We start from the raw sequence: 25238 nt of genomic DNA on the forward strand, positions 1-25238 counted from the left end.
ACCTGTATCAGTAGAAGGAAATGTGCTGAAGATGAAGCATCTGAAACTCTTCTCTGACCCACCTCCTCGACTAGATAAGGTTTGTGGTCAGGTTTAGTTCAAAGAATGAGTAAGCCTGTTTCCTTTACAGGGATTTCCTGTAAAGAATATAGCACTCAATTTCTCAACTTTGTTGTTTTTTTTTTTTTTTTTTCATCTTGTAACACCAACCTCTGAAAGTGTAACCCTTAAGACATAAACTTAGGCCTTTCTTATGACTAACTTATTAACTCTGGAAAAGGAAAAAAATAGTATCTCTCTGATGCTATTTACATAAAGCAATAATTTATTGACAGAGAGGAAATAAATTTAAAGTTTAAAATCACCAAGGTTTTCGGTACCTGTTCATTAATATAGAAAGCTTCAAAATATAACATATAATTAAGAGCACCACTATTCCTTTGACAGAACAACTAAAATCACTTTGTAAGGATCCTGAGACCACATGGTCCGAAAGAGCTCTGCCTAGAAAGCATGTTGGTTAAGCCTTGATATTGGCTTCCCTTAAGAGTCTCATATTCTTTTTTTTTTTTCTTAAGTTTATGTATTTTGAGTGAGGGAGAGAATGAGCCAGGGAGGGGCAGAGAGAGAGAGAAGGAGAGAGAGAATCCCAAGCAGGCTCTGTGCTGGCAGTGCTGAGCCTGATGTGGGGCTTGATCTCAAGAATCGTGAGATCATGACCTGAGCTGAAATCAAGAGTTGGACGCCCGACTGACTGAGCCACCCAGGGGCCCTAAGAGTCTCATATTCTAAGAAAGATAAGGCTGATTCATCTGAGCGCAGCAGAGCCCCACGACCACCTCTACACAAAACTGGAGGAGAACATAAAACACAAGTAAAGACTAAGTTCACTTTGGGATGAAGGCAAAATAAGTGTTTACCTGCGGTTAGGGTAGAAGAGGGGTTTAGCAATTATAGCCAGGAATGAGCCCTCAAATGTACCCGCCACTAATCATAAATCTGTGTGGGATTCCAAGAGAATGTGACTGTTTGTTTGTCTGTTTGTTTTTCAGACCTATTGCAGGAGAGGTCATAGGAAGCAGCTGAAAGGCATGTAGAACTCCAGGCTCCCAGTGTCCTATGGGGGCAACACACTGATGAGAAGAAAGGCAGGAGACCTGGAGGCTGGGGAAAGGATGGAATGCTGGGGGCCAGCATGGAAGGAGAAAGTTCAACATAAGGCGATATTTATGACAGGTATTCAATAACTTTTGAATATTTTTAATGTTTATTTATTTTTGACAGAGAGAGAGAGAGAGAGAGACAGAACATGAGCAGGGGAGGGGCAGAGAGAGAGGGAGACACAGAATCTGAAGCAGGCTCCAGGCTCTGAGCTGTCAGCACAGAGCCCGACGCGGGGCTCGAACGCACAGACCACGAGATCATGACCCGAGCTGAAGTCGGGCGCTCAACCGACTAGGCCGCCCAGGCGCCCCTTCAATAACTTTTGAATTGAACTGGATTTGAGTCATGTGGAAGTAGAAGCAGTCCTTCTGAAGTTTCAGAATCCTAATGCAGACCTCGACACTGAATTTGATCACCTGAATAGAATTTGAATAGGCTTGCAGTTGATGAACTATCCTGTATGGGCCTTCCTCTGTCCCCCTCGTGTACATTCTGCTTTACATGCCCAGAAGTTGAGTCTATGAGCAACACCCAGTGTTCATCCCGATAAGTACCCAATAAGCTTTTCATTTTGATGAGGTCCCAATAGTTCATTTTTGCTTTTGTTTCCCTGGCCTCCCGAGACGTGTTGAGTAAGAAGCCGTTGCTGCCAAGGTCAAAGAGGTTTTTGCCTGCTTTCTCCTCGAGCACGTTGATGGCTTCCTGTCTTACATTGAGGTCTTTCACCAATTTTGAGTTTATCTTTGTGTCTGCTGTAAGAAAGTGGTGCGTGTTTCTTTCTTCCTAATGAACTTTATAATTAGCATGATTAACTCCGTATGATTTAATTCATATGTGGAACTTGAGAAACTTAACAGGAGACCATGGGGGAAGAGAAGGGGACGAAATAGTTTTAAACAGAGAGGGAGGGAGGCAAACCATAGGAGACTCTTAAATACAGAGAACAATGCGCTGCGCTAGTTTGCATTCCCACCAACAGTGCAACAGCGTTTCCATTTCTCTACATCCTCACCATCATTTGTTGTTCCCTGAGTTGTTAATTTTGGCCACTTTGACCACTGTGAGATGGTATCTCAGTTTTTTAAGAAGGTGGGGTGGTAGAGAAGCCTTACCCCATACAAAGAGAGAAAGGACAGGGGCAGGGCAAAAGAAAAGAAAAAAAAATTGAGCAGGCAGAGAATCAGAGAAGCTATATGGCTTAATCCAGAGAGAGAGAGAGAGAGAGGAAAATAAAGAAGGAGATACAGAAGCAGTGTAAAAAGAATAGATTAAAAATGTCTGCTTAAACAAAACAACAACCAGAATAACTAGACTAGAAAAGGGAAGAAATAAGAGGAGGAAAAGGAAGGAAAAAATATATATACGTATATATATATACATATATATACATATATATATTCTATAATACTATATTACATGTTTATAATATAATATATAATATGATATGATATGATATAATGTAATGTAATATAATATAATATAATATAATATAATATAATATAATATAATATGTGTGTGTGTGTGTGTATAAAATAAGAATTGACCAAGAATCAAATCAGAAAATGCAAAACTGCTGGACTGATACCTTGGAACTGGTGGCCTGGAGGAGGGGCTGTCTGGTTTGGTCAATGTCAATCTAGCTTTGGTACATAAGCAGCTACCAGAGGTAGGAGGTCCCGCCTCCACTGTGGGCCCCTTGTCCGGTGCCTGAAGCCTCACCTCGTTGGTGATGGGGAGAAAAGCGGCAACACCCCAGCCTCCCCTCCCCAGACCAGGTGTCCCAGACCACTCTGTTCAGGCTGTCCTCACAGTGCCACGGGCACAAGCCGGCCGGTTCTGTTCTGCTCCACAGTCTCCTGTGCCTCCCAGGATGCTCGGCTGGGATTCAAACCCTGATGTCTTAAAGGATCCTGCTCCACGTGCCCTGGGCCCCGGGTAGTGCCACTCTGCCCCACCGACAAAGGGCCTCTGGCTGGGTGGCGTCTGCAGGGTCTTTTGTCCTTGGAGCGGCTATATGCCTTCTTCCCACAGCTCTCAAAGAAGGGGATTACTCTCTCTTACTGCGCCTGTGAGCTCATGAATGAGCCCAGGACTGGCTCCCCTCCTTCCCAGGCACTGCAACAGGGAAGCAGGCCCCAGTCCAGAGAAAGTCCCCCAACCCTGGATCATGTTAGAAATTGGTTCTTTCTCTGTTTTTTTTTTTTTTTCCATTCCCCAGTCTGTGGTTTTCTCTGGTCCAAATACAGCCCTACACTTCCATAGCCTCTCTTTCTCTTCCTTTTGTCTCTCCACAGAAGGGGATCCCTCCCCTCCGTTCCTATGCCAGCTATTCGCAATCATGTACCTATGGCCCGCCAACTTGTCCCCGTGGTCCCCTGGAGATTTTTCTGTCACTCTGTAGCCCAGATTCCTGGAATTCCAAGTCTTCTGGCCTCAACACTGTCGTGTTTGAGGGATGAGGGAACTTTGGGTTCCCCTACTTCTCCGTCATGTTGGCTCCTCCCAAAGATTTAAATTTTAAAAAGCGAATCTATACAAATATTGGAAGAATGGGTAAATTCTCTCTATAATCAGGAAATGGGTAAATGCCAATAGCAAAATAGAAAGACAAGTGATAAATTGGAAAAACAAAATATTTGCAACGTACATTGCAGTGCCTTAAGGCCTTCTATGTAAAGAAGTTCCAACAACAGAGATGAAAAAGATCAATGCCTTTGCAGAAAAATTGGCAGAAGCTAAGGGATAATTACCCCTTACGTTGCTAATGGGAATACCAAATGACAATCCCTGTGAAAAGGAAGTTGGCCATATTAGGCCAAAGTATGCATGCATTGCCCTCTGACACAGAGATCCTACATTTAGGAATATATCCCCCAAATATTCTAGGGAAAATGTGAAAAGATGTATGCATAAGACTACTGTTCACAATGGTATCTAAAATTGCAAAAAAACTGGAAACATTTGATACTGGCCAAATAAACTGTAGTACAGCCACACAATGGTGTATCATGTAGCTATAAGAATGAGAAATAGCACCATAGGCAATTAGGCAGTGATTCTGGAATATATTCTGAAATGGGAAAATAGGATGGAAAAATTGCTTCTGATATCCTACCATTTGTCTGTATGAAGGGAGGGGATTTAAATATGTATGCATTTTTATTTACATTAAAAATGGAAGGCTACGTTGACATTTTTAGAAAGCTTTGCCTATAGGGGAAGGAGCAGACAAATAGGGAAGGGAATAGAAACTGGAATTTTCTGCATATACCTTATTTTGTAGATTGGCTCTAGAAGGCTGTAGCTATTTTTGCATTATTATAAAACAAAACAAAATTTTAACAAGCAAACCCTAAAAATCAAAATCAAAGGAATCGAACTGTTTATTGGGTTGGCAAAACTGTATCAAGAGGAATAATTCCAAATGGTTCTATAAGAGCCTGACTTTATTATATTCTGATGGGATATTCTGAAGGTATAAAATACCACCCCCCAAAAAATCTCGAACTGTTTTTACTAAACAAAATGTATATGGCTGTGTTAGTATTATGAATTGTTCTGAGGCTATTATGTTTATTGTAGGGTAAAGCAAATTAATAATGACGTCGGTTCTGGAGGACTCAGGTGCCCAGAAGCAAGTGGCTTTTCCAGCCCTTGGCAATTCCACAGTATGGGGCTTTCCCTCAACTTAGACTATAGACTAGGTCAGGAACTGGCAGCTGTAAACAGGAGCTTCCAGATTTGGCAGATTTCTTCCTGTCTATGGCAGGATCAGCAGCTCCTTTGGTAGCCCGGTGCCTTGTGACTTTGAAAGATGTTCTTGGAAGATGAGCTTAAGGTCGGTTTCTTTTCCTCTCTAAGCAATTCTAGAATTGTCTCTGTTTAAGATTTTTTAAAAAATTTTTTGAATGTTTATTTATCTTTGACAGAGTGGGAGAGACAGAGCTCAAGGAAGGGAGGGGCAGAGAGAGGGAGACACAGAATCCATAGCAGGCTCCAGGCTCTGAGCTGTCCACACATAGCCTGAGGCAGGGCTTGAACGCATGAACTGTGAGATCGTGACCTGAATCGAAGTGGGAGGCTTAACCGACAGAGCCACCCAGGCTCCCCCAGCCATCTCTGTTTAAACTAGCTAAAGAAGATTATGTCCATTACATCTAAAGCATGACCCATTCAGAGATACTTTATTTTGTTAAATAAAATCGTTATGTGCAACCTCAACATAAAAATGGGTAAAAACAATGTTGCACTGATTGAACTTTCTTGAAGGCATGGCAGTGGGAAGAGAGCTGGGGGAAGCTCACCTGTTTCCCCCTCACTCCACCCTGCTGCCCAGGATGGTCCCTAAGGCACCTTGAGGAGCCCTAGGACTCCCCCAACACAATCTGGAAGTCTATTCTTAACATGTTCGCCATTAATTATTAAGCACACACATCACATTATAGATCTTGATATATGAATGGGTATAACATAAATTACATTGCCTGGGGATGTATGAGCCACCACAACACAGGCTGTAAAGAGACAACAGCTTGACATCACAAACCTCACACAGAAATGGAGACGTTAGTTTTAGAGCCCCCAGCCTGGACTGTGATCATTATCAGTGTAGCACACGGGATGGACCCAGTGTCCCACCCATGGCACACATATACCGTTTCCTGTTAGATTTGTGGCTTGGTCACCCTTTGAAGAGCCCTCCAGTGCTCCTGAGCCCGTCTCTTAGAGTAGCTTCTGCTCAGGAAGTTGGCCTCCTCAGAGGTTGGGTGTCCTCCCTCAGATCTGCCTTGAGCACTGGGTTCGCCAGTGTCCTGCTTTAGGCAAATATGTTGACAGCTGGAGGGAAGTTCACCCCCTGTGGGCCTGGCCGACAGTCCTGGCCAACCATCAGCATCAGCATAGCATGAGCTCCTAGTACCCGCCAGAGGCCCCACTCCCTGTACCTTGGCAGATGCCACAGCAGACATGCTCCAGTCAAGTGTACACTTTCATCCTGTGAGGGCTGGAGTGCCATTTGTCCCCTCCATCCTTACCCTAGTGTCCTAGAAGAAAGACTGAAGAGCCTTCATATTCTCTTGTCCTCCTTGGAGGTAGTCCTAAGCAGCCACGCTTCCTCTCTGCAGGCCGTGTCCTAGACTCCCCTAGAATAAGTTGCCTTCCCGGGAAAGTGCCAGCACTTCCAAAAACTCATCTCAAGACTTACTGCCCAACAGGCAATTCCAAAGAGAAGAGATGATACACCTGTCTGCCCCTGCCTGTCACACTAGCTAGTCGTGTGACCTGGGTCAATCCCCGGACTTACCCCGTTCCTGGCTTTGGACTATGTGGGTAATAAGCTCTCTGCTTTAAAAGAATATAACTCTATGTTAATAAATGTTGCAGCACATAGTAGACATACATGGAGTAGTTTATCCATCTTGGATGGCTGGCTATTCACTGATTCTCTGAAATGGACCCCACCGTTTAAGGACACCTGAATCCACAGAAGAGAATGCCATTATTCTACCAATAATAGCTATTTGTTGGTCCCAGCTGGAACTGTTTGCACTTAGACTTAAAAATATGCACGCGAATTAACTGGCGTGTGAAGAGCTAATTCTTGTGCTGCGTATTGAGTGGCTTTGTGGCTTTGTAGAAGAGAATTCTCTTTTTGCTCCTGGATGGAAGGTAGACCGAAGAAGGTACACACAAAGTGAGTTGACATAAAAAAAAAAAAAAAGGCAGAAGAAGATAGATGTAGAAGTTCATTTAGAATGACCCATATCTTATTAAAACAGGTAGACATCTATATTGAGAATGAGGAAGGGGAATGTTCACATAAGTGAAAAAGGCATCCAGAGACATTTCAAAATTAAGGGCACTGGACCAATGGTTTATTAATGTCTTTTAAAGAATATGTTTAATGTGCTCATTTAACACACTTAATGCAAAACTTAATAATAACACACTTAATATATTTTACAGCACACATAATAGAAGAGAAAAGCAAAATCAGTCTACATAGTAGAGACTTTGATGATAGCAATAACATTTCTCTTGACTGTATGTTTTCACACATAATTAAATTCTTTTACTTTTTTATCCATCCAACTAGCACACAAAGTTTTAAGCTCTCCAAAAAGCAAATCACTTTCTACCACTGAAAATCTAATAAAATCTTTTTTTTTTTTAATTTTCAGCAATATCTACCACAGCCGTTTTAAACAGTCTCTGGTTTAAATCTGTCTGGAACATTCAGGCTGCATCCATATAGCCTAACCAGGCTTCCAGATCTACCCAAATCTTTCCTTTCTGTGTAAGCCAGATATTTGTCACTCACTCAGTGATTTCCATGGACAGCCATTATTGCTGAGGCCACCAAGAAGGCCCACAGGGCTGTGCTTGCTTTAGGGAGACAGACACATGTCTCCCAATGTCAAGTTTCATGCCTCCAAGGAAGAAATCTCTTTTTCCCTATTGATGTGCTTCTCCCATATGCTTCTCTCCATGTACAAATGTCCTCAAGTCAAAACCGCCTTCCTTCCAGATCTCTTTCCTTTTCCTGCTCTCTGGCTAGTATTTTAGTTCACTGCTAAATAAATGAGCTAACAATTAATGATGACAATTAATAGTGACAATTAATAATAGTAATAACAACACATGAACTATTAAGTCTGGGCCAGGAACTGTGCTAGGTACTTTATTCATTTGGTTCCCCTATGAAGTAGGTACAATTACTCTAAATTCCAGTTTTACAGATAAGGACACTGAGGCACAGACCGGTTAGAAAAGATTCCAGGGGCCACACAGAAGTAAGTAGCTAGCACAGGATCCGAACCCCAGCATCTTGACTGCATGGCTCATGCTCGACAACCATGCCCTGCTGCCTCCACATTAACGGCATTTAAAATACATAATTAAAAAAAAAATCAAGCAAGTAACTTTTTTTTTTTTTTTTTTTTTTTTTTTGCTGTGGCTAATGAATAACAGTGGCTAACAGTGAATATGGAAAATCTGGTCTGGCACCATCCTGTCTATAAACATTCCTGTTCATTAAATCAACAAATGTTTTAGACCAGTTTTGAAAGACCCTGAGAATGATTTCAATGAAAATGTGTGTCTCAGCATTTGGGGAAGTTCCCTCCAAACAGGCCCAATTAAGCAAGCCCTGTGCAGTGCTTTAGGGGGGTTCCAGTAACTGCGGGTCTGTAGCTGTGGTCAGCACACACCAAACACGTCCTGAGGCCAAGGACTTGGCACACCTCGGTCCCCTACTCTGCACACAGCCCCACCCGCTCTCTGCCCCATCCCAGGCACTCTCCACAGTGCTGAGAGGTAGGAGGCACTGTGGGGAAGTGAAGGCACCGTTGCAGTTACTACGTCACCTACAGGATCATAGAAAATGCCACTTCATCAATGAGAAAGAATGAAACATGGCCCTCTGTAGCAACGTGGATGGAACTGGAGAGTGTGATGCTAAGTGAAATAAGCCATACAGGGAAAGACAGATACCATATGTGTTCACTCTTATGTGGATCCTGAGAAACTTAACAGAAACCCATGGGGGAGGGGAAGGGGGGAAAAAAAGAGGTTAGAGTGGGAGCGAGCCAAAGCATAAGAGACTCTTAAAAACTGAGAACAAACTGAGGGTTGATGGGGTGGGGGTGAGAGGGCGGGGAGGGTGGGTGATGGGTATTGAGGAGGGCACCTTTTGGGATGAGCACTGGGTGTTGTATGGAAACCAATTTGACAATAAACTTCATATACTGAAAAAAAAAAAAAGAAAATGCCACTTCATGAACTTAAAATCCTTTAGTTCAATCATGAGCATTAAAAACGTGAGGATGTACCCTTTTTGTAGGGCGTAAGTTCCTTTGCTTTGTGCCCAGCCTCACCGTTGCTGAATATGGATTGAGAATGAGCACCTATAGACAGTTACGGAGGAGGAAGAAACAGAAGAGGTCTGTTGCTTTTGAATTCTGGGTTCCACTGGGAGCACATGACCACAGCTCAATGTTTAGTCCTATCTCTGGCAACCTAGTGATGACTTTCATCTTCAGACTGTAAGTAAGATTTTCAGAGAGCCAAATATTTTTAATAGTGCCCTTTGTTAAAAATAGGCTCCTCCGCTCCGAGCCCAGAGAGTCAAGAGCTCTTTCTTACATTTGGCTTTTCTAAAGATCAGGACTGTGAAAGAACAGGGAAGACTTCAGATTCAGTTCCACGAGACTTGACCACTTTTGCAGGCATCAGGTACAGAAGATTCTTCCAGAACCTTGAGTTATACGACAGAGGTTTATCAGCGTTCCACTTCAGAACTCTGTGAGATTTCAAAAGCTTTAGTGATTGGGGGAAGAATGTGAAGTCACTGACAGGTGTAAATTCAATTAAGATGATTTTAATTTTCCTTTCTACCAGAGCTTCATGGAGTCCACTTTCAAGTTCATACCTGACTTCATTAGACATGTAGCTTTTACTTAGGACAATGATCAGTCTTCGGCTTTTCTCTATCAATGAGTGGATTTCATCAACAATAGCTGAAAAGGCAAGATGTGGCAAAGTAATTAAAGAGAACTAAAAGAGCAGACAGGAGATGAAAATCATTTTGCACAGTCTAATTCTGTATTATTTAACTTACTTCACTAGTAAGTTTTTCAAGACAAACCATTTATTCTTAATTCTATACACCTATGGAAAACAATCATCTAGATAACAATAATGAAGTTGGCACTAATTCTATGCCACTCCCTCTTCTAAATGTTTTATGTATATCAACTTACTAAAGCATCATGATGATCCTATGAAGAAAGTATTGTCATCACCACCATTTTACAGATGAGGAAGCCAAAGTGCAGAGTGGTTAAGTAACTTGCCTGGAGTCACACAGCTTGTAAATGGCAGAATCAGAACCTAGGTGGTCTAGTTCTGGAGCACCTGTTCCTAACCATCATGCTATCTTGCTTGCCTCTCCACAGGCAGGGAGGAGCACACTAAAGTCCAAATTTAAAGATTATATATCTATATATCTATATCTATATGGAGATAGATCTATATGGAGATACAGATATATAGATATAGATATAGATATAGATATAGATATAGATATAGATATAGATGATATAGATATAGATAGATATAGATGATATAGATATAGATAGATATAGATATAGATATAGATATAGATATAGATATAGATATATAGATAGACATCCATCCCACAGTTAGTCCAGACCAGAAGTTGACAAACATTCTGTAAAGGGCCAGATAGCGAATATTCCAGGCTTTTCACACCATCTTTGTCACACTGCTCATCTCTGCCACGTAGCTCAAAGGCAGCCACAGACAACACATGAACAGATGTCACCTTGTTGTGTTTCAACAAAGGTGACAGACTGGATCTGACCCGTGGGTGATGGGTTGCCAATTTCTGGTTTAGACCTCTACCCTTTCTCAAATAGACGTTTTAATCCAAACTAATTACAATTAAATATACAACATTCTTTATTTTTATATAAGAACCGAGAAGAAATCTATTTGATTAATTAATTTATTAAAAATTAGTATGCTTTCTCCTTCTAATTGGTAGTATTTTCCCTTTCTCATTTGTAATCTGGGTGGGTGGGAGGGGACCACAACTATTCCTTATTTACTGCTATGTTTTCAATGCCAAGCTCAGATTTTGGCACAAGGCTGGAACTCAGTATATGTTGCATGAATGGATGATAGTGACAATGAAAATATTTATATTGTATCCTTGGTAATGCACCAGCCCCCAAAACATTCTGACGCAGATTTCAGATATTTGCTCTGGAAGACTTCAGAGAAAATATAAGGAAATGTTACTAAATTTCTTGGCTTCAAACTGGAATTTGCTTCAATGTATGTTTTAGGGTTGTTTATATTCATATACTAGTAAAAAACTGAATTTCATGACTAAAATCCGACATGAATCATCAATCTCCTTTTATTCACCCTTTTCTGACCGTAATTTTCACACCAATGCCAACCCAACAAAGAATAAGTATTTTCTGGTAAGAATGAACTGTGTTTATAGTGCAGAGAATACCGTTCTGCTGTATAAAACATTACCAAAAGAGATATTCCTACTGTGGGGCATCTCTAGATAAATGCATCACGACAATGCCGATTCTGGGCCTGGTTCTGAAAGTGGAATGCCCTTTCCCCAAAGGTTCAGAGAAGTAGGAAGCACATTGAAGAGCCTGGGGCCCAAAGAGGTGACTCTCAGAAGTAGTGTACTTAGCTTTTTTGTCACTATTGATTCTACTGGTTTAGCTGGTCACTTTTGGTTTGGAGAATCGTGTTCATTTGTTTTTAAGGCAAAACGGGGTTGTTTTTTGTAAGGCTGAATTATTCATCTTTTACAAGGAAAATCTCTCCACCAGTTCCCTATCTTGTATTCCCTTTCTTACCTCCTCCAGGCACTACATCCCTTTCATATATGCATAACTTATACCCAAAGTGTTTCTCCAACACCCTGGGCAAAATCTCCACAGCAAAGGTGTGCTCCTCTCCATTTTCGGGTCCACATTCTTTTAGGTAAGACACAAAAGCATCGTATGTTTTCCCATCTAGGAAATAAGGTTTACTCTTTTAATTACAGTGCAAATAAAAGTTTAAGTACGAATTTGAGCAAAAGGCATGAAAAATGGGAGTGGAACCAATGAAAAGGAAAAATGAAATAGAGCATCTATCTGTACAGCATCTATAATCAAATTGTACACATTAAATATGTACTGTTCCTTGTATATCAATTGGGGCTCAATGAAGCCATTTAAAACAGAATAAAGAAAATATTTTTGCTAGAAAACAAATTAAAAATTAGAGCAAGAATGTTTAAACTAGGTAACCCGTAAGGTTCATCAAATATATTTTGGTTCTCGGAGTCTTTTTAGACATTATTCTTTATCTATGACTTTTTAAGACAAACAAAAAATAACATCACCAAATCTCAGATGCTAATCAAGCAACCAACCAGAAAATTATTTTTTTGCATGTACATTAAGACTCCCCTTTTTGGAAACTATAGAATGATGGAGATAAATACTAGATCCAGGAGCTCAAGGAATTTAAAGGCAGTTAAAGCCCAGGAGACCAAATATACCCTCAGTCTAGAACTGGAAAGCAAATCTCATCTTGGATTTCTTGTATCACCTAATTCTACAGCATCCTCATATGTCTACTCTCAGAATGACTCACTGGAAAGCCAAGACAGAAACAAAGCTGAGAGTTTACATGGGCAAGTGAGAAGAGACAATAGAGGTGATTTCACAGAAGACCATGTGGGAAGAGAAGGGGTAAAAATAGTTACAAACAGAGAGGGAGGGAGACAAACCATAAGAGACTCTTAAATAGAGAATAAACTGAAGGTTGATGGGCGGGGGACGGGGAAGAGGGGAAAATGGGTAATGGGCATTGAGGAGGGCACCTGCTGGGATGAGCACTAGGTGTTATATGTAAGTGACGAATCCCGGGAATCTACTCCCCAAACCAAGAGCACATGGTACTAGATGCCAATATGAAAACTTCCAGTCTATTGAAAGGTTTTCACTGATAATAACATCTGCTCCTATTTAATTCCTGATAATGAAGCGCTTTCAGGAGGTTAAGGCGACAAAGCCAAGATGAAAGTGTTACCTAAGCAACAAAGACCATTGTACTAATTGGGTAACTACAAAATTACATACATCTCTGCCTCCTCTACCTTCATCCAATCTGTTTGAGAAGACAAAGCAGACAGACCCAACAACTTGAAAAGTTTACAAAGAACACATTAGCAGATGCCAGACGGTGTGACAAAACCAGCAAAACAAACGAATCAAAACAGTCAGACACTACAGCGTGATCTCCAGGGGACACGCTTTCCGAGAAAAAGAAATTTTGAGCCAAGTCCTAAATGATACAATTGATGCTAACTGGGATTGGTAGAGGAAGAAGGGGCAGTGGGTGGGGCGTGGTCTATGCCTAAGCCGTGACAGTTGGTTAGATGGTACAGGAGTTAGATATATGCTTGCCTGTGTTATTGGAATCATGAACTTGCTACTGAGTTGAAAGCTAAATATCACTGGGTCCTTTATGAAAATCTAATAGGATGAAACCATTCCAGTTCCATGTTCTTTGTGGTGCCACATCATGCATGCTCAACAATTCAGCCTGGTACCTTCAATGGCTCACAAAACAACAATTTCTGTTTCTGGCAAAGCTTCTTCAATTCCACCTACAGCAGTTCAAGTCAGAGCCTACTGTTGATTTAAAGCAATTGGTTGGCAGAATCGCATGCATACAAAAGAAAGGACAGGGGCGCCTGGGTGGCTCAGTGGGTTAGGCGTCTGACTTTGGCTCAGATCATGATCTCCCGGTTCACGAGTTTGAGCCTTGCATTGGGATCTGTGCTGATAGCACTTTGGATTATCTCTCTCTCCCTCTTTCTGTGTCCCTCCCCCACTTTCCCTCTCTCTCTCAAAATAAATGTCACCTTTAAAAAAAATGAAAAGAAAGGACATTTTGGTAAAAACTGTAGAATTAATATGCATATCGGAGGTAGGAAAAGCTGGTATAAAAAAAGAGCCAGTTCCTAGTTTAATCAGTAAGTGGGTCCCCCAAGTAATTCTGTTAGATTGCTGTGAAATACAGCTATTTATTAGTGTAAGAGCTAGTGTTTCCATTAATAGTCATTATGTCAACGATTAGAATAGGCGCCAAGGAGTAAGAAATAAATAAGTACACTTTTTTAAAAGGTACTCTTTTTTTGTCATCATGATGTAACTAATTGCAATAAACTGGAAAGACAATTCAGCCAAATTTATACTGTAATATGCAAGTAATATAGCTTTACTCTTACCCATGGAAAATTAGTTTTTCAACTATTAATTAATTTTCAAATGCCTTATTTCAAGCAATTCTCTTCTTGGTTTAGCAAATCTTGTAATTTATATTCTAATTTACTTTAAACCCAGGTAATGAACGGCTTGCTGGCTTTGATAACAAAGTAAAGTGCTTAAGATAAGGTATCGGAAAGCTAATAATAATTATTTGGGGTTCTGTATAAATGAAGTCCTCATGTGAATGGGCATTTGGGACTTTAAGGAATCAGGCCAGAGCTTCTCAAACTGTGTTCAGCGAGTGACCATGTTTTCATTTAATTTGACTGGCTTGGGCTGATGGTTTCATTTCCAGTCCTTCATAAACCAGTACTGAAAACATTCTTGGATATTGCAGCAATATCAATTGGCCAGGAAAGTTTAAATTTTTGCACTTTATCTCCATTTCTTCCCTTTTCCACAACTGATCTCTGTCATGGACCACACTTTTCAATATAGCTGATGTAGAGCACATCTGTAAATGTTTCCATGCACCGCCACATTGGGAGGTAGGAAGCGTGAACTGAAAAAAAAATGTGGATTGGGTCAAACACAACAACGAGGGGGAAAAAATCTTAGCTGAAGATCAGAAAGAGAGATATTAGTGAATGCTCATTTTGAGATACTTTCTGGTCAATGTAAGTAGAGACCTGTTCAGAAAGGGCCAACAAGAGACTTTTCGGTTGTTTGCAGTGTTTCTCTCCATCTCCAAAATTGCACACACACAGGCTCAAAGCTAAATTAATTAGCTTTGCTAATTTTATATTATTTTTTAAATTTATTTTTATTTTTGAGAGAGAGAGAGAGAGCCTCAAGCTGGCTCCGTGCTGTCAGCGCAGACCCCAACACGGGGCTTGATCCCACAAACCGTGAGATCACAAACTGAGCTGAGATCAAGAGTCAGATGCTCAACCGACTGAGCCACTCAGGTATTCCTAATTTTATATTATTAATTAAAAGTTGCAAATGTGAAAAATCTGAGACTTCTTTCATAACTTGAGGAGAGGAGGGTCTTTCTACTTCTGATCACAGATCTAGATTTAAAAAATCCATAATAAAAAAAATGTACACCTGAAACTAACATAGCAGTGTGTTCAATTATCCTTCAAGAATAACAAAAAAAAAAAAATCTTCCACATGTGACACTACTATAAGCAAAGTCAAAAGACAGATTACAATCTGGGAATAACATTTTCATTTCATATTATAGACAACAGGCTAGCCTCCTTAAACTAGAAATAGCTCCTAGATATAAACAAGAAAAGGAAAGGCCAACAACCCAAAAGAAAAAATGGCAAAGGCTGTGAATGAGTACTTTGAGAAAAGAAGTACAAAAGAGTCTTACACAAATCAACAGTGACTCTTGCATAGGAAGCGAAATGGCAAACGAAAACTACACGGAGATACAACTATTTACCTATCAGATTGGCACATACTCAAAAGGTTTTGGGTAAGGTCATGGGACAAAAGTGACCCCATTCTTTGAAGGTGGCAGTGGTATAGTAATATGGGGGGCAAATTGGCAATATCCGCCAAAGTAACAATTGTGTCTACCCTTGGTGTTGCCAGCAATTCCACTTAGGAGAATTCTTCCTTCAGTTATACTGCCCACAGTTGAACCGATGACTGTACAAAACTATCTGTCACATCATTTCAGTAATAACAAGTTGTTTTAAATAACCCACAAGGTGACCAAATAGGCAGTGAGACAGCTGCAGAAATAAAACACTGGGCAAGCCTAACAACTGAGAGACTTTACAAACTACTATAGAAGTGCATCCAAGGCATATTAAATCAAAGTTAAAAATAGTGTACCTAATATGCGAACATTCGTTGGAGCGGAATTTGATTCTATATTGGTATTTGTTCGGCTATACTGTCAATGGTGGATGAAGTGGGAAAAACAGACATAGGATAGGATGACAGGGAGATATTCTGCTGTATCATTTCTCAGACTTTTTGTGTTTTGAACTATGTGTGTCCTACACACACACACACACACACACACACACACACACACAAGCAAGTGCAATGGGGTAGACTGATTTTTTTAAATTCAGTAGCCATCTTTCTTTTTTATTAAAGTACACATAATTCAGTAACTGTCTTGAAACTTGAGGACTTCTTTAAATCACCTTTAAAAGTAGAGAAACCTAGGCACAGAGTTGCCACACAGAAACAGCCATAGATAAAAACAGGCAGTTCTAGGAAACTGGAACCCGGGTCATTTGACTTCTAGTCCGGGGTTCCTGTAGATACATCATGCAGCCTTCTTTGTCAGGTTAAAATAATGAACCATAATACAATTCAATTCCATTGAAATGAAGTTTATTGAACGTGCATATTGTTTAAGATGCCCAGATTGTGTGTGAATAACGACAGCTCATGGGCACAAGCATCTCACAGGCCATGAAGAAGGACGTGACATGCGTGCATAAAACAGTTAGAGAACAGGTTTTGGCAACATATGAGCAAGCACAAAAAAAGGTGATACAAGACAACACTTGTGAGGGATGCTACGTTCAAATCAATTTTTCCCATGGACAAACCTCTACCACACATGAAGTATAATCAAAATGAAATGAAGATTAATGTTTCTTTATTTGGTTTCTTTTTAAAATTTTTTTAATGTTTATTCATTTTTGAGACAGAGAAAGAGTGTGAGTGGGGAAGGGGCAGAGAGAGAGGGAGACACAGAATCCAAGCAGCCTCCAGGCTCTGAGCTGTCAGCACAGAGCCTGATGTGGGGCTTGAACCCACAAACCGTGAGATCATGACCTGAGCCGAAGTCAGACACTTAACTGACTGAGCCACCCAGGTGCCCCTCTTTATTTGGTTTCTTAATGAAGTAAGAAGATAAGAAAATCCAGCATTGTGATATTCATTACCTGTTAATGTTTCATCTTTTCTCATGAAATGTCTATAAAATAGAGCCAAGTCAACTCTATAAATGACACCCATTATCACTAGGCACACAACTACCACTGAGATCAAAACAGCCACAATCATTCCTCTGGTGAAGATGTAGCCTGGGATATCAGCCATATCTTCTAGAGAGGAAAAGAAAATGGAAATGATTAATGAAAGATGGTTTACCAGTGTCTCCCCCCATCTTACCTCATAGTTGTCAGTTTTTATATTTAGCACTAATCCCAGTTGTCTATCCAACGCATTCCGTTCACTTAGTCCACATTCCTGCCTTTAGTCTGGAGTACTGACCTTTCTACTCCAATTTTTAAAGAATAAAAATGTGTAAAAGGATATTCAGAGACCTGAATGGAAAGCATTGTGATATAGCCTGTCCCTACTTGGGGAAGGCAAGGATGATAAGATACCAGGGTGAAATGTCCAGGGACCCAAACATACATCTCAGCTGGTATGTTGAGAACATAAATGGAAGTACACAGTCTTGAGAGAGCAAGTGCTGACCTGAGCTCATCTGGGCCCCCAGCCTGGCTCCGTCACTTAGTTTGTGTCCTAGGGAAAGTCACTGATTCCCTTCATTCTTAGCGTCTTCATCCATAATATGAACCCATTTCTGAGCAGCTATTAGGCCAATGGCCCTGGGTTGTATTGTATTGGTGGAGGATGGAAGGGGGTGACTCTGGAATGTTCCATCAGGTAGGCAGTGAAAAATTTTAGGAGTCCGCAGATCTGAGCCATCAACTGTCCACCTGCCAGATCCAGGGACTGGTCCAAGGAAGGGAAGCCTCAGCTAATCTTGGTTGAATGCATGAGCACACGCAAGGGCCCCCTGTGCCCAGCGCCCAGCTAAGGTAGGCTGGAGGCCGCAGTACCTAGTATCATTAGCCTCACCCTACACTGAGCTGCAAGCGTGCCTCCCATCGTTACGGGTGTGTGAGGGCTGCCATGACTGCCTCCCCCATGACACTCAGCTACATCTCTGTCTCCGGGCTATATCTGCTCCACTCTCTTGGGCCCCTGGTGCTTATCTAGGACTGCAATCTGATCGAGAGCAAAGGATTAGAGTTTGCGTTTTCATTTTCTGCATGAAATCAACGCACAGGGGACTCTGGCAGGGGACTGAGCCCCAGTTTAGCCTGAATACCTGTGACACAAGGCAGACAATTTCACCTCTTGGGAGCTTGCTTCCTGGGGTGTAAAATGAAGGGAGTGGTGATCTTTGAGGTGTCCCTCAGCAGCAACTTTCTAAGCTTCCACAAACTTCCAAAGTAAAACTTGCTCATACCTTTTTTCAACAAGACAAAGTTTATGGTGTCTGTGCCTCCCTCGCTGGCCACAGTGCAATTATATGAAAATTTTAGATTTTTTGCATTAATATTCTCAATTTTCAACATTCTTGACACATACAATTTGCCGTCCAGAGCCCTGTAAAAGAAGAAACAATTCAGTGACAGGCTTTGTTCATTGCCAGCAACATTGCTCATGAGGGAGGAATTCATATGCACAAATACTCAAAGGCAGTGGCTCTGTTGGCCCCATGGAACCTTCTCTTTCTGGTGGGTCCTCAGAGTGTGGGCCACCACAAACCTCTGCTCCTCCGGGGAGCATCAGGGTGGACAGAAACAGCCCTCCTGAGACCACATGGGGACCACCCTGTGAACCCCCCAGAATGAAAATGTCTGGAAGGTAATGATGCTAAGTCCTCTCTCAATGATTTTCCCCTATTTCTCCTCGCCCAACGACTTAGCGTTCTTCCCATGGGGAAGTCTCCACCGATTGTGACAAAGCTGCAAATAGTTCAGCAGAGATACAGATTCCTATCAAGCTTGTCCATGCCATCCTGAAGATCGCTTTTATTTTGTTCAGCATCGAAAACAAACTGAAGAATGACACTATTGTCAGATGCACCTGCAGGCATATGAAAAATACCAATTAAGCTGTTCAGCACATGTCAGAAAATGACGTAGACAACCATTAGCAGCAAGCTGTCTTTCTCTTCTTAAAAGATCCAAGTTGTCCTGTCGTCGATGCAAGGCAACTGCTCATGACATCTGCTTCCCCGTCAATGATAGGCCGTGAAAGCACCATGTCAACCAGCACTCCCCAGGTGCGCTCACTCACCTGCCGTGCCCCTAGCAGCAGGTGCCTCTATTCTTGGGACATGGCACCCTCTGTAGCCTCCAACTGTGTCAAATATAATTTGAACATGATTCTGTAAAGAAGTCACCAATCCAGAAATAGCAACTATCTCATATCAGTGAAAAATCCCGAAGTAAGGCACAAAAGGCCAGTAAGAAGCCAAGACAGATGACAGAAAAAGCACAGGCATAACTCTAAAGAAAGACCACTTTACTCTTAGCTTAGTTTGAGCTCCATTGCAGATAGTTTGGTGAGTTGGTCTTCTATCCCTCCAAACAGGAGCAACAGATCGCTAGAAGGGGGAAATGCAGAACTCCAGGGGAGGTTCGATGCTGAGGATAAAGACACAATGGCAAGACAGCCCTGCAATTCAGCTGAGTTACTAGTCACGTGCCTACTACAAGCAAGCGGACAGACCTTGCACCATAAGGAGCTTGCAGACAAGTGTTAGCAAGAATCAAGAGTTGTTGCTGTGACATTAAAGAATTTTTTTAAGTGTAAAAAGCAGAAAAAAATCCTCAAAAGTGCAGCTAAGGTAACAGATACCTTGGGATCCCTACTCTCTGCCACCTGAGTATATCAGTACAATACTGATTAATGACCCAAAGTCATTCAAAAACACTCAAATGACCACAGGCTTAGCACAATTTTCAAAATCCAAAAAACTATGGCCTAGGTAATCCCTCTTTTATCAGATGCTTAAGTAAATTGCCCATCCCTATCAGATCCTGACCAACCAAAAGCTACTTTTTGTAAGGCTATGTTAAAAAACCTCACTGACCTTCTTTTTCTAGTTTAGATCTTAGCAATAGATTTCTGCATAATCCATCAGCCTAGCGCATGGTAATTATCATTATAAAATATGTAAATTATAAATTAAAATTTAAACTTATCTCAAACACCCAATCAGCCATTCAGGACTCTGGTGTTTTTTATAGCATGGATCTATGATACAATGTGATTTGTATATATCATGATACATAATACATCACATATACGTACCTATTTTTTTTTACGTTCTCTTCATGTACATTGGGCTCCTTTCCATTTTCATCCCACAAGTTCCAATAAATCTGATCCTTTTCATTCGCCAAAGCAGAGCAATTGAGGTTTACATCTTTTCCTACGTAAAAGTTGACAACCAATATTCTGATCTTACAGACTCAGAATTCCCAAAGGTATAAAATTAATATAATCAACATATATTAACTTAATACATAGAGCTAATGTAGTGCTACCTCTCAGAAAGAAAAAGATAGGCTTGGTTTTTAAATCTTAAAACATGTATAAAGCAGAGAAATTAGGTAGCAATTTTAAGTCATCCACAGCCTATGAGTTGGTTTCGCTTCAAATGTCTATGTTTAAATAAATTATTAAAACTTAGAGTGGCGGGTGGGCCTTCTTTTCAACATACAGTTTAGTAGGTAGTGTCGGGGCAACACTCCCACAGCAACTTCTAGAAAAACAAAATGGGTAAATCACACAAAATTAAGTTAGCCAGCAATTAAAGACATTAAAGTGCAGGGAAAACAAAGAGAAACAGCCGGGCTGAAAACGCAGCCAGGAAGAAGCCCTTCCAGGAGGAGCTGAGATAGCCGGCCATCTTATTCTTTGGAGAAATTACTTTGGGTTTGTACAGCACCAGGGGAATCTCCCAGAGAAAAGAGAGCCCAGGGGAAATTCTGACAGCCACACGGGCTTGCAGAATTATTGCCGAGGGCTTGGACAACACACAGGAGGCTGCAAAGGCTCAAGGGTCTCTCCTACAGTCTCACAGTACTTAGGGGAGAAAGTCCCACTTCCGGGAAGAGATGTACAACAAAGACAGGACTGAAGTCCTTGCATGCCCCACCCCGCCCCATAACCTCGCTGCAGGGAATGCCAAAGGAAAGGTTTCAGAGTCACAAAAAATTATCCCAGACGAAAGCAAGGCACTACATGAACAAATGAAGAGTACAAGAAAATACAAGTATTTCAGTAAATATAAAAGAATTTTGGTCACCTAAAGCAATAACAGTGCCAATCTATTGTGAGTTTTACAACTCACAGTAGGGAAATACGTAAACTAATAGCACAAAGTGAGGTAAGAAGACAAAAGGAAATACAAGTCTCTAGCACAACTTTTTTTTAAATATTTATTTATTTTTGACAGAGAGAGAGAGAGAGAGAGAGAGAGAGAGAGATGGAGCATGAGCGGGGGAGGGGCAGACAGAGAGGGAGACACAGAATCCGAAACAAGCTCCAGGCTCTGAGCTGTCAGCACAGAGCCCGACGCGGGGCTCGAACTCACAGACCGCGAGATCATGACCTGAGCCGAAGTCGGACGCTCAACCGACTGAGCCACCCAGGCGCCCCTCTAGCACAACTTAATGAAGGACACAAAAAGATATAACTAGAAAGAAAACAAATCATATTAAATGAAAGAAAGAAAAAATACTTCATGAATCCAAAAGGAAGGGAGGAATAACAGGAACAAATAACACATAAGGCAACTAACAAACACATAGCAAGATAAGAGGCTTCACAGGATCACCATCATTAAATATAAATGGACTGAGGGGCGCCGGGATGGCTCAGTTAGTTAGGCACATGACGCAGGTCATGATCTCACTGTTCGTGGGCTGGGGCCCCGCAAAGGGCTCTGTGCTGACAGCTCAGAGCTTGGAGCCTGCTTCAGATTCTGTGTCTCCCTCTCTCTCTACGGCCCCGTCCCCCCGCCCTACTCACTCCCTACCCCTCTCTGTCTCTCAAAAATGAATGAACATAAAAAAAATGTTTTAAATGTCAATGGACTAGACACTATACAGACTGGATTTCAAAAAAGATCCAAATAGATATAGTTGACGTGAAATATAGTGCATGTGTAACTGATTTACAAAGAAATGTTAAAAGGATATAAAAAAAAGATAAAACATGCCAATCCCAAACAAAAGAAAACTGCTATGGCTGTCTATTACTAGAGAAAGTAGGCATTTAGGAAAGAAGTAACATGATAGATAAAGAGAGAAATTTTATAATGATAAAGTGTCAGTTCAACAGGCATCAGTACGTATGTGCCCACAAGATAACCTCAGCATGTATAAAGCAAAGATTGAACAAAAGGGTACGTAGACAAATTAACCATCGTAGATGCAGATGTTAACATCTCTTTCTTTAACAGATAAAGAAAACACTTCAAAGATTGGTTACAATATACATGATTTGAACAATGCCATTAGCTAACTTCACATAATTGGTATTTACAGAATGATAAAACCGAAACCTGCAGAATGCACATTTGTTTCAAACACACTGGGAACATTCATCAAGATGCCACATTCTGTTCCTTAAGCAAGTTACTGCAAATTTCATCAGACTGAAATGATACAGAATACAATCTTGGACCAGTATGAAACTAAACTGGATATCAATAACAACAACAACACAAAAACTAGAAAATCCTCCAACTATTTGGAAGTTAAAAAGAACAAATTATCCATAGATGAAAGAAGAAATCACAAGGGAAGTGTTTTTCGTTTTTTGTTTTTTTTAATGTTTGAACCAAATAGTAATGAAAACACAGCATACCTGTATTTGTTAGAAAGAGCTACAGTAGCGATTAGAGGGAATTGTAGAGCTTAAAATTCATGTGCTACCAGAGACGATAATTGAAATCAATTATCTATGTCTCCATGTCAACAAATGAAAATTGAGGTGCAAATTAAGCCCAAAATGAGAAGAAAGAAATAACAAAGCTAAGTTCAGGAATCAATAAAAATAAAAAGCAGGCAATCCACAAACACAAAAGGCAAAGTATCTAAGCTACGCTGGGCATCTGTGGTCCACAAATGATTGTGACAGGTGGTGGTGGTCCAAAGGTGTGGGCTTAGGAAACAGTTAACAGAAACTTGAACCCCAGCTTCACCACTTTTTATTGTTTTAACTTTAGACAGATTTGTGAACCCTTCTGGGCTTTGGTCATTTAATCCATTAGATGGGAATAATACCCCTTGGAGTTTTTTGGAGGATTGAATTCAAGAATGTTTTTCTGGACGCCTGGGTGGCTCAGTCGGTTAAGTGTCCGACTTCGACTCAGGTCATGATCTCAGGTCCGTGGGTTCAACCCCACATCAGCTCTGTGCTGACAGCCCAGAGCCTGGATCCTGCCTCGGATTCTGTATCTCCCTCTCTCTCTGCCCCTCCCCCACTCACATTCTGTCTCTGTCTCTCAAAAATGAATAAACATTTTAAAAAAGAATATATTTCAAACACCTAATACAAAACATGATTTAGTATACGTGAATTTCTTCTTTTCCTTCCCTCCTTTCCTTATGGAAAGGAATTACTCAACTGGACATGTTGATTTCATCAAGACCTGTCTGGATGGTCAATTAAGTCCATTGATTCAAAGTCCATTGATTAATCAGTCAAATATTCAGAACACAGGATAAGTCTGAATCATTTCTCCAGAGTGCTCTCTTCTAGGGTTTTCGTCTTTAAAAATAACCATAAAGACTATTAGAGAAAAGCCACAATGGGGTGACCAAAACCCTATGTAAAAACCACAGGCACGTCACATTATAGAACTTACAATGTTTTCAACATACTGTTCATTTTCATCAGCCTAAAAATGGCAACATTCAAACAATGACATACTTTCCCTGCTTTTCTAACTTTCCTCACTAAATCTGGTATGTGTTATGCACGCACAATATTGGTGAATCATGAATCACATTTAGCCTTGGAAGACTCAATTATGCACCCCATTCCTAAATGTGGAATACATGTATGTCAACATATACCTAATTCCACCTTCACACGGTTAAGCTTTGGTCCAAGAAGAACAGGAATTATTTTACTGCGATCTAAAAGTGAAAAAAAGAAAAGAAAAATGTTTCAACGTTGCACTGAGCTTCTCTAAGACAAGTTTTTGTTGCAATATGCTTATACCATGTAACAAAAATTCTAAATAGTCATCACTATGTCATATTTTCGTTAAGTAATGGTTGCAGCTAATATTGTTTGTTTCACTTTCCATCAATGCAAAGCTAATGTAAATGGAGGGAACACACTAAATTTGGTTTCCTTCAAATCTGTGGCTTCTGCAGCTATATGGCAGAGGAAAATGTTCATCCAGGAGGGACAACCACATCTGTAGGATTTAGATGCAAAGTCACTGGGACGTGCCTTTCTGCTCTTTCTTCCTTCTGTCTGCCCTTCTCAACCCCTCGAAGATGGGTTTATTGGGCACAGGGTCTCTATCCGTGCTTTGGCAAGACACTCTCTCTCAGGTGCCAACCCTCCCCTCACAGGCACTAAAGGAAGCACACCTTCAGTTCTGTGCTCTCCATACCTCACTTGCCTCACCTTAGCCCTGGCCCTGCAAGGTGTCCACATGTGTGGGCTCAGCTCTACTTCTGTTCCCGAGTGGCTTCTGACCTTGACCAGAGGTACATAATACTCTCCACCCCAGCCTCCCTCTAGTAATGTTTCAAAAGTAAATGATTCCCCTAGCAGCCTCCCACTGAATGCTCTCCTAAAACCTAGGACAGCTGATAGCTGCACAACACTGAGAGCGCCTGTGGTCATACATTGAAATTGCTGTTGTCAAGTTCTCGTTACTCTTCTGATCAGCATTGGCAACTTTCCTCATGACCTAGACTCTCCCTTCTAGCACATCTGGCACTCCTAGGGCATTTACAAGTAACCTCCAGAGCAGCCTTCCTGGGACATACCTGTCCTCAGCAAACACGATGCCTGAGGACAAGGAGTAAAAGGCAACCCAGGAGCTCTCCCGCAGTGCCCTCACCTACCTGAGCTCTCTCAGAAAGTGTGATGCTGAAGAGTGGAGGGTTGAGACGGGAGGGGTGAATGTGTGGGTGAGAACTGGAGGATGAAACTCGCAAAGTGAAAGCCCAGGTGAGTCGGATTTGGTTCCTCTGGGGTTCAGAGTCTCTGGGCAAGCCTGGAATTGCTATAAGTGGACAGCGGGACCCCAGAGAAAGAAGGAACTCTCGGCCTTGAGAGTATGGAGGAACATGAGTCGATTCAAGGACAAGGGGGCAAGAGGTGATTTTGCTGAAAATTGCCATTGCTTATCTTTCTCCGGATCCATTTTCTTCCCCCCTGGGAAGAGGTAGTGTCAAAGGGTATCCTTAGGACAGGACGTCTTTA

General features: G+C 41.2%; 2 protein-coding genes across 6 annotated transcripts in view; both read right to left on the reverse strand.

Annotated features, from left to right (window-relative positions):
- LOC122215923 (interleukin 18 receptor accessory protein) overlaps window positions 1–107 on the reverse strand; it is a 33075-nt gene extending 32968 nt beyond the window's left edge. Inside the window, 1 exon segment of the mRNA XM_042931881.1 lies at window positions 3–107. The gene's annotated coding sequence lies outside the window, so the exon portion shown is untranslated.
- Window positions 108–8859: 8752 nt separating this feature from the next.
- IL18R1 (interleukin 18 receptor 1) overlaps window positions 8860–25238 on the reverse strand; it is a 34630-nt gene continuing 18251 nt past the window's right edge. For 3 of the 5 annotated variants that reach the window (XM_042931888.1, XM_042931887.1, XM_042931889.1), the window contains 6 exons: window positions 23867–23929; window positions 20088–20208; window positions 18232–18371; window positions 16910–17071; window positions 11574–11732; window positions 8860–9680 (listed from right to left, as the gene is read on the reverse strand). In XM_042931888.1, coding sequence (XP_042787822.1) covers window positions 9325–9680; window positions 11574–11732; window positions 16910–17071; window positions 18232–18371; window positions 20088–20208; window positions 23867–23929 — 1001 coding nt within the window. In that variant the 3' untranslated portion in view covers window positions 8860–9324. The remainder of the gene's footprint in view (window positions 9681–11573; window positions 11733–16909; window positions 17072–18231; window positions 18372–20087; window positions 20209–23866; window positions 23930–25238) is intronic. The other 2 variants (XM_042931890.1, XM_042931891.1) reach the window with 2 other exon arrangements.

This window comes from Panthera leo, chromosome A3, assembly GCF_018350215.1.
Source record: "Panthera leo isolate Ple1 chromosome A3, P.leo_Ple1_pat1.1, whole genome shotgun sequence".
In the NCBI taxonomy this organism is placed as follows: Eukaryota; Metazoa; Chordata; class Mammalia; order Carnivora; family Felidae; genus Panthera; species Panthera leo.